This window comes from Nanorana parkeri, unplaced genomic scaffold (genome assembly GCF_000935625.1).
Source record: "Nanorana parkeri isolate BGI_ZX_2015 unplaced genomic scaffold, ASM93562v1 scaffold2, whole genome shotgun sequence".
Taxonomy (NCBI): domain Eukaryota; kingdom Metazoa; phylum Chordata; class Amphibia; order Anura; family Dicroglossidae; genus Nanorana; species Nanorana parkeri.
The window spans coordinates 3,446,775-3,456,857 of record NW_017306270.1 but is presented as its reverse complement, the minus strand read 5'-3'; the positions used below and the strand labels follow the sequence as shown (position 1 = coordinate 3,456,857).

Here is a 10,083-nt window from a genome sequence, read left to right as displayed (position 1 = left end):
CCTCCATGTTATTAGACCTCTATCCTTGCCCTCAAATATTCCTCCATGTTATTAGACCTCTATCCTTGCCCTCAAATATTCCTCCATGTTATTAGATCTCTATCCTTCCTCTCAAATATTCCTCCATGTTATTAGACCTCTATCCTTGCCCTCAAATATTCCTCCATGTTATTAGACCTCTATCCTTGCCCTCAAATATTCCTCCATGTTATTAGATCTCTATCCTTCCTCTCAAATATTCCTCCATGTTATTAGATCTCTATCCTTCCTCTCAAATATTCCTCCATGTTATTAGACCTCTATCCTTCCTCTCAAATATTCCTCCATGTTATTAGATCTCTATCCTTCCTCTCAAATATTCGTCCCTGTTATAAGACCTCTATCCTTGCCCTCATCATCCTTGCTATTAGACCTCTATCCTTCCTCTTATAAATCCCCCAGGTTTTTAAAGCTCTATTCTGACTCGTCCACATCACCTGACAGGAGGTCCTTAGGAGAAGATAAAGGGAGTAGTGGACAGAGGTAATACAATAGTTCTGTGCTGTCAGAGCACAGGATACCACATCTCAGCAAAAGCTTAAATAGTGCAAACAAAAATATGATTATATACAGGTTTCTCTTATTATACAAAGTTATAAAAAAAGAGGTAGTGCCTTTAAACCAAAGCGTAAGGTGTTAAAAACATTACAGTAAGTGGCTGTACATAAATCAGCCCAGATTTCATCCCGGCAGCAGCGGGGTTAAGCCAAAAAGAAGTGGCAAAGTATGAATTACACTTCTGCACACACCGAGCTAGTCTGCAAAAAGTGCAGCATCGGCTCTCTTCTGACAGAGACATCCTTGAACTACTTTCCCAAACATCAGGTGGCTTGCACGCCGTGTATTCTATTTAATGACAGATGGATCCGAGCAGCGAGTGGAACAAAGCAGCAATCGCAGGTTTAACAAGGCACAACATCCGCTTTGTATCCCAAACACCATCGTGTGTCACTGCATGACAGTCTCATTTGCCTGGCTCTTAGGGGTGAGCTGATCCAATAAATTTATGAGCACGCTCAGTCTCTTGGACAGTGTGGAAATCTTGCTGGCTGAAGCCCGCAGCAGACTAGAATAGACTTGCTTGTAGGTTCGCAGAGAGCTTTCTTCTTCTGTGCCGTTACTGGAGGAGAGAAATCAGCGAAGCTCAGACACTAAGTACAACATAATCTCTGTCAACCCAGACATTACACGTGTTTTATCTGCGCACTTACTGGAGAAAAATACGACGTGCGCACATTCTGACTGTAAACGCTGGAGATAAAGACTTGCATTTTTAAATTTGGCAAACAAACTGCACTTCACAAACAAAGACCATTAACACGTACCTCTGGCCTTGGGTGAAAAAACAGCCAGGTAGGAAGACAAAACCCCCAAGTTTTACATAGTTTTTAATGAAACGACCAAGATTTAAAAAGGTATTTACCGTATATACTCGAGTATAAGCCGTCCCGAATATAAGCCGAGGTACCTTGGTCATCTGGCAGTCTCCGGCCACCTAAATTAGGACCCGGAGACTGCCAGATGACCCCGCTCGGAGCGCCGCACACCGGAGCAGCAGTGACGCGACGCTCGGCGAGGTAAGTAAGAAGACGCGCTGGCGCTGACTCGAGTATAAGCTGAGGGGGGGCACTTTTCACCCAAAAAAATGGGCTGCAAAATCTCGGCTTATACTCGAGTATATACGGTAGTAGGGATGCACCAATACTGATACTAGTATCGGTGCCGATGTTGAGCATTTGAGCAAGTACTTGCCCAAATGCTCCAATGCCTAACCCGATATTTCTGGTATCGGCAAGCCGGGCAGTGAGTCATTACACGCTGCCCGGCTTCCCGCTTGGCCAGGATCAGGAATGCTCTCTCGTTACCTGTGACAAGGGAGCCGGCTTCCCGGCCAATCAGGAAGCCAGGCAGCGTGTAATGACGTGACGCCCGGGTTTCTGATTTCTCGTGATGAGGGAAGGTGGGTGCCTGGCCAATCAGGAAGGCGGGCGCCATTACACGGCACCTGGCTTCCTGATTGGCCAGAAAGCCGGCTCAATGCTTTCTCGTTACCTAGTGACGAGAAGCATGGGGATGGCTTCCCTGCTAATCGGGCCGGGTGGCAAGTCATTACATGCCGCCTGGCTTCCTTAATGGGACTTCCGATATTGGCAAGTACCGTAAAAAAAAATATCGGTACTGGTACTTGATACCGAAAAACCTGTCCTGGTGCATCCCTAGTATTTAGGAAAGGTTATATTAAGTCAAAGGGATTCTGTCACTAAAATTATAGTTCTAATAAAAGAGCAACAAAGAAAGGAAATACTCATCTCTCCCGCTGTCAGTTCCGCTGAATGCTGAGAAATGCCCCCTAGCTTCTCTTTAGAAAGTGACACTTCTTGGTGTCTACCTTTCTGGTCTTTCCACTGACCCCCATGTCACTGCTGGACCATATAGTGATGAAGTGTTTGGAAGGAGGAAGCAAGGAATGCAGGCATGTGGGGGGGACTAGGAATTTAGCACTTCTGGAAGCGACAGTGAAAAGGCTTCAGGTGATGATTTCTCTGCATTGGAGCAGCGTTTGGCAGCGCGGACAGTGGGAGAGGTAAATATTTGCAGGGCTATTCACAGAAGGGTGAAGGGTTTGGAGAAGGCAGGAGAAGTGATCTAGGACAACATAACTGATTTGGAAAAATTCACCAATTCAGCTCACTTTCCAGTTCACCTATATTGTCCTAGGTTGTTCACTTCTCCTGCCTTCTCCAAACTCTACACCCTTTTGTGGATACATTCTTCTTTGCAGGAAGCTCTTTCATTAGAACTTTCATTTCAGCAAAAGAATCACTTTACCTGGAAATCATTCTTCCTAAATACCTTTTACATATTGGTAATTTAATTAAAAAAAAATTAAACAATCGGGGATGATGTCTTTCTACTTGAGACGGGTTACTTTCAATCTTGCTAGAAATTATAGATGAACGCCAGACAGATAGTTAGAAAACAAAGTACTGAATCGTTTGTGTAGTGAAAAATATTGCTTTCATTTTTTTTATATAACCGGTATATGTACCTGAAACTGACTTGGTATCAGTCACCTGTGAAGCAACACCCAGACTGGGGGAAGGGGGGCAGCATAAGGTGCCAACCAGAACCCTGTTACTTACAGGAAACAGGCAAGGAGTAGCATAAGTATGACTGCATGCAGTGCGCTGCTGCTCCTTTATTGCCCAATCACAAACTGGGGCAGGTTATGGACCAGGCTGTATTGCCCAGCTGCACAAAAGCCTGTCCTGTGCTGTCTGGTGGGGATTGCTTAGCTCACAAGACAACCTGAAAGTAATAGCACATACTTTGGAAGGATATACCATTAACATACATGTATTTTAAATGTGTGTTTGCCTTTAATTGAAATCAAACCCTTTTGTTACTGTTAAGTTCTCTATATAGCAGCTCCAAGGAGGTAAGATTGTGGAAGAGTATGGTGACATGTGCAGTTTAATTTGATAATTTAGTTTTCCCAATTGCTAAAGATTTTCATTACATCAAAAGAGAAGCTATTGGAAAAGTAAAACATAAAAATCCTTCTGCTGGGGTTCTGGCATTTCCGTTTTGACCATTAGAGATGAGAAACTGATCAAATGGATATCTGAAGAACATTTGTAAGAAAGCATGTGTATCAATCGAAAACAGATGCACAGGGAACCAGTTGTAGAGAGACATTTCAATGTGCTAAATGACAGCTAAACCCATCACACTTAAAGCGGAACTTTACCCCCTTTCACTAAAGCCTCATTCACACTCTAAGAGCCGGACCAAACAGATCCGTGTGGTGTGCACGGCCCTATTGGGCCGCTCCCGGGAAGGACAGGTGCTGCGTGTGATTGCATGCAACTGCTTGTTCTTCTCTATGGGAGTATGCCGCCATGAGCTCACCCAAATTGCACACCCGTGCGTGTGTCCATGCTCAGACGCAGACTGACTCCATCCGAGTACGGATACCCGCACGGATGTGCAGTTTGGGTGAGCTCATGGCGGCATACTCCCATAGAGAAGAACAAGCAGTTGCATGCAATCACACGCAGCACCTGTCCTTCCCGGGAGCGGCCCGATACGGCTATGCACGCCGCACGGATCTGAACAGACCGGCTTTTATCAGTGTGAATGTGGCCATAAAAATCATCAGGATGCAGATCCGCATGCCGATATGAAATCATCAACATTCATTATTAAACATTTTTATTTTTATTACAATTAATTTTTTCTACTTCCTCGTCCACTTGGGCACATATGATGTAACTTGTGCCCAAGCATTGCATCCTGGGAAGGTTACATCAGCAGAGTATTGCTGGGAAATCTCATAAGATCTCGGGGGGAAGGCATATTCCTCCCCGAGATGATGTGCTTTGTCACATGTCCTAGTCACATTTGCCAGAGTTCCAGGAAGTAAAGGGAGATATAGTACTATGCCTTTAGTAAACAATGGCCACTGTGAGAATGGGGAGGAAAAAAAAAATAAGGTATGTAAAGAAAACAAAAAAGCCGGCAATTATCTAGAAGTTTGTAGATTGTCATTACTAGGGATGCACCGATACTGATACTAGTATCGATATCGGTGCCGATACCGGGAATTTAGGGGAGTACTCTTGCTCGCCCAAATGCTCCAATGTCTCGCCCGATACTTCCTTTATCAGGAAGCCGGGCAGCGCGTCATTACACGCTGCCCAGTTTCCTGATTGGCCCGGGAAGCGGCTCCATGCTCCCTTGTCACTTGTGCCGAGAGAGCGTGTAATGACGCGCTGCCCGTCTTCCTGATTGGTCGGGAAGCTGGCCAATCAAGAAGCCGGGCGCAGTGTTTGGCCAGCCAGACAGCTCCGGCTGGGTGCCGGAGGAAGGCCGCGTTCTGGCTGGAGAGGCCCCAGGGGTGACAGGCTGGACATACCAAGGTAAGAGGGGACAGACTTTCTTGTTAATAGGGAAGCCGGGTGGCGAGTCTTTACACGCTGCCGGCTTCCCGGATAATCAGGAAGCCAGGTGGCGAGTCATTACATGCCACCTGGCTTCCTGAATGGGACTTCCGTTACTCGGTAATTTGTATCGGCGAGTACCGAATTTTTTTTTATCGGTACTCAGTACCAAAACACCGGTATCAGTGCATGCCTAGTCATTACTAAACATTTCTAAACGTGTCTTTGTTGTTATTTTGAAGATATGGGTAAAGTTCCTTCAACTCCAACAGGATAATCAGCCAGTGCTGCCATGTTATTAGACAGCATGGAGGCACCCAACATTAGAAAAGGCCTTTAAATAAACAAACATTTTAAAAAAGCAGTAAGAACCAAGATCGGCACCTGCCTTCCTCTCCTCCTTCCCAGTATTATGTACTGTAGCCATGCAATAAAACTTCAATACAGAAACCGCTGCTTCACATAGATGGCATCCATTTGTAAGCCTCACGTCAGTTCCTTCATCAGCACTAGAGATCACTGATGAGATTGTACATGAGCTATGTGCCTGTGCTTTGCCCAATAACCTGTAGCGCAGGTGGAAGATATTTCCCTGCTGCTCTTCTTGATAAATTTCCCCAAATGACAAACCTCCACCTAGTTACAATTTACAGTGGAGTCCGTACATAAAACTCAACGTGAGGCTGTAGATCAGTCAGCTTGGCAGCCAACACAGTGTATGAAGGAGATAAAGACAAGCAGGTTTCCTCATATTACACCGGATAAAGTGCTAAGCTGATGAAATATCATGACACTGGAGAGCAGAAACAATTACCAGTTCTGGACAATCACACTAAACAAGCATCTATTTAGAATGCAAGCTTGAAGGCTGAGGACTACGCTGGGTCTCTAGTGCCATCTTGTGGGAGCTTCTGGCCGCACAATGGCTCTCCGTGCCATCTGATTTTAGCCAACTAGGATTTCTATTTTCTTCTTGTGAATGCAAATTAAACACAAGAGGGTTGGATGAATATATCGCATGTTTGTAGTAAGGCAACCAGATGCGGGGTAATCGAAAAGCTAAACCGGTGCGAGGTTCTTACGTCAATAATATATATTTATTTCTGGAGAATTGGTCTCTTGTTACTGCCCTAATGGTATTTCCAATAGAAATGAAAGATGTAAAACTCTGGTGTCCCCGTACTTTATTACTACTGAAAGTATAACGTCCAGGAATGGAGATGTCGAATTGTTTTTTGTCCATACTTTGATACTTGGAGAAATTAAAGGGTTATTAAGCCATCATGTTTTTTTGCATAGATCTGCTGCTAGCAAGAAGTAGATATATGCAAAAACATTAAAAACAACCTTTTGAAACAGGTTTAAACTTACCGGTGTCTTCGCCGCACGCTCCAGGCCGAACATCTGAAGAGTCCTGGGCGGCCGCAAAGGATCTTGGGGCGGGCGCATGCGCAGTTCAGATGTTCGGACAGGAGACAAGGAGAGACACAAGGTAAGGTAAGCGGCCTGCACCTGCACAGACACCGTGGGACATGAGAGAAAAGGAGGACAGAGGAGTCAGCGCTGGATCGGAGACCCGCACCCAGCGCTGGAGGGACATCTGAAAAGGACAGTAAGGAAGATGATCGGATTATGAGGCATCATTTAATGTAAGTCCTTACACTTACATTGGGTGGTGCGTGAGTGCCTATTTAGGAGGCAGAGCCAGCTATGCCCGCCCCCTCCCTTGTCCGCTGCTACAGTCAGCACTGGAGGATCGGGGAGGAGGAGAATCCCTGCGAGGAGCCTTGACTGACAGTCACCGCTCTCTGCAGGGAGATAATCGAAAAGTGGGCGAGCAACGGTATGTGTTCACTCACTTCCCGATCTATAGAGCCGACGTGTGACAGTTTCAGTGTCATAGGTCGGCTAGAACTATGTGGATGAGTGATTTTCGCTCACCTCATAGTTCTCCTTTAAGTAAACAAAAACAAATAAAAGCCCAACTAAAGCTCTAAGCAGTTACAGCAATTGTTTGTTTGTATTTTTTCCTATTGAAAATAGGTTTAAACCATATGAATAAATGCGGAACATTCTAAGTGCCCCAGTCGGTTTTATATAGTTCGTTCTAACCCTTGAACTGCCACGTTTGCCAAAAAAAAAGATGTCGGAAAATTAACAGATCTATTGGCAGGATCAACATTTAATCAAACTACGATACATCGGGGACTCAGAAAAAGAAAACCTGCTGTGCTGATGCTAATGACAGATCGCATCATATACGTCATTTTATATTTTGCCCTCAGTTCCACTTTAAAGCCCAACTCTGGACAAAACAAACTCACTCCCATTCCTTGCTCACCCCCCCCTTCCCCCTCCAAATGATTGCTGCCATGAACAAAAAAAATCTTAAAGCCCTTTTAACTTACCCAAACCTGTGGTCAGGTGATGCTCCAGTCCCAAATCTTCTTTCTTTTATGGTTTACATAAGATGGTGTTCTTCTTCAAGTGTCCACAGCACTGCTCAAATGATGTGGTTATGTCCTACTGGCTGTCCAGTAGGATCCCCTCAGTATCCAGAAGATGAGGGAACTGTCGGGGATTGGCTGCAACGGGCACATGTGCAAGGGGTGGGATCAGCGGGTCACACCACCAGGAAATGACCCGGACAGTGAACACGTGAGTACACCTTGCTTCACAAGGTAATAAAAAACAAAAAAACAGAACCATGCGTGATGAGATGGTGGGGTGGGGTGGGGGGAGTGTTCATATTTTGTGGGGAGTTGGGCTTTAAAAAAAGTGAAGCTAACCCTGTTGTAATGATACAAAATAAGTTTGGAGTAGACACAATGATACAGAACTGATAACTAAAGAAACTAGAAATCAAGAGACATTGAGGGGGATTTTTAAAAAAAACTGGAGCAGACAAAGTTTGGAGCAGTTGTGCACAGCAACCAATCAGCTTCTCTCTTTCATTTTCACATTTTCACTGAACTGAAGATAGAAGCTGATTGGTTGCCCCGGCAACTGCTCCAGGGTTTGTCTGCTCCATTTTGATAAATTCCCCTCTCTGTCTCTCTGGGTTCCGGGACTGGTCTAGTCCTCTTCAGCATTTTTAAAAGGGAATAGTGATACTTACTTCTTCTTCTTTGGAGATAGAAGCTTGATAAACTGTAACAGGACAAATGACAAGCGGGACTCAAATATATTGACCAGCTTCAGCACCTCTTCCATGCAGAGATTGGCAGACGAATCTCCTGGCGGCTCCTTGCTGTCCTGGGCTCCCTGAAAAGGACACATTTTTATTCAGCCACAATGCACCATCATATTTCACTCCTAACATATAAACAGGCGCGAGCGGCTAGATTGACTCCAGCTTCTCCATTCAGCAGACACAATACACTCAGCGAATACCCATTCAACGAGGTCCCGGGCATGAACAGCCCATAGCAGTTTTCCCTCACTCTACTCCGCTGCAGAATATCAATTGGAAGCAGATAGGCTTATGTAATACAGCTCATTAATGTAATGCATTGCTGGGTTATTCTCCCCCCACAGGATTCAACTCCTCGGCCTAGATGTAAAACACATCGCTTTAGTGAAAGGCCAGTCAGCTCCCACATAACCCGGAGTACTTCTCATGAATAGGAAGAGCCTGGCCGCCTCCTTTTTCATTCAGATTACATTTATATAACGTGTTCAATATCAACTACATTCTCAAACAATTCATTCCCACACAGCTACCTCATCATGTATCACTGGCCCCTCCCTTTTAGATTGTAAGCCCTCAGGGGCATGGCCCTCCTTACCAGTGGCGTAACAATCAATATAGCGACCCAGGCGGCCGCTATGGGGCCCCAGGGCACAGGGGAGCCTGGCCAGGATATCCCCCTGATGCCGTGCGGGCCGCCTGGGTCGCTATGGCATTTCAGGCTGCTGGCTGTCACTGGCGGCTGCAAGGAGAAACACGCAGCCATTCACATGTGCCACTAGATGTCCTCTGTCTTGAGTTAAATGATGTCCTGTACCATTAACCCACATTCTCTTGAGTCTAGGCTGTCATGGATCCCCAGCACGTAGGGCGTCATCATCAAGCAGCCTAGGCTCGGAAAACTACTGCACGGCATTCCTACATCATTGCAGGAGAGGCATTCAGTGCAGCAGTAAAGAGTGCCATGAAGCTATAGGACAAACATATCTAGGGAACTAAAGATTTACAAAACGGCTGCCCCCAAATCCTATAAATGACAAATTTAAAAGCAGAAATCCAGCCCAAAAAATGTAATTCCATAAAACATTTTTTTGAAAAAGCAGCTTTTGCAGTAATACTCACCTTTACTTTGGATCGGTACTCTGCAGTACTTATTTCTGCACCTAGATGCCCTCTGTCTTCAGAGTTAAATGACATCCAGTGTCATTCAACCCACATTCTTCGAGTCCTGATGGACGTCATGGATCCCTGGCACAGGGCGGCATCATCAAGCAGCCTAGACTCGGAGCAACACTGCATTGCATGGTAGTCCCACATCATTACAAGGGTGCCATTCAGTGCAGCAGTAAAGAGTGCCCACTGCTGTAGGAGAAGAGCGGGGACCCCTGACATTACTGGGCCGGCCAAAAGACCCTTAAAACCCATTGCTGTAGGAGAAGAGGGGGGACCCATGACATTACTGAACCGGCCAAAAGACCCTTAAAACCCATTGCCATAGGAGAAGAGGGGGGACCCATGACATTACTGAACCGGCCAAAAGACCCTTAAACCGATTGCTGTAGGAGGAGGGAGGACCCATGACATTACTGAACCGGCCAAAAGACCCTTAAACCGATTGCTGTAGGAGGAGGGAGGACCCATGACATTACTGAACCGGCCAAAAGACCCTTAAACCCATTGCTGTAGGATAAGAGGGGGGACCCATGACATTACTGGCCCAGTAAACCCTGGCCCAGGCTAGGCAAGTATCATTTTGGGAGAGGACTGACTCTTGAGAGCATTGCAGTAATTAGAGCCCAATGATACCCTCGATGACTTGACACACTCAAAACAAGCTATCTGCAAGTAGTAAATAGGAAATGATGAAGTAAAAAAGGTCATAGAAAACCCGAAAATTTTTTTTTTTTTTTT

The 10,083-nt window shown here is 45.5% G+C and overlaps 1 protein-coding gene across 1 annotated transcript in view; it reads right to left on the bottom strand.

The window, feature by feature from the left end:
- Window positions 1-816: 816 nt before the first annotated feature.
- EDRF1 (erythroid differentiation regulatory factor 1) overlaps window positions 817-10,083 on the bottom strand; it is a 56,466-nt gene continuing 47,199 nt past the window's right edge. The window contains exons 23-25 of the mRNA XM_018558902.1: window positions 8,101-8,237; window positions 6,054-6,059; window positions 817-1,159 (exon numbers count right to left, since the gene is read on the bottom strand). Of these exons, the coding sequence (XP_018414404.1) occupies window positions 988-1,159; window positions 6,054-6,059; window positions 8,101-8,237 (315 nt within the window). The 3' untranslated portion in view covers window positions 817-987. The remainder of the gene's footprint in view (window positions 1,160-6,053; window positions 6,060-8,100; window positions 8,238-10,083) is intronic.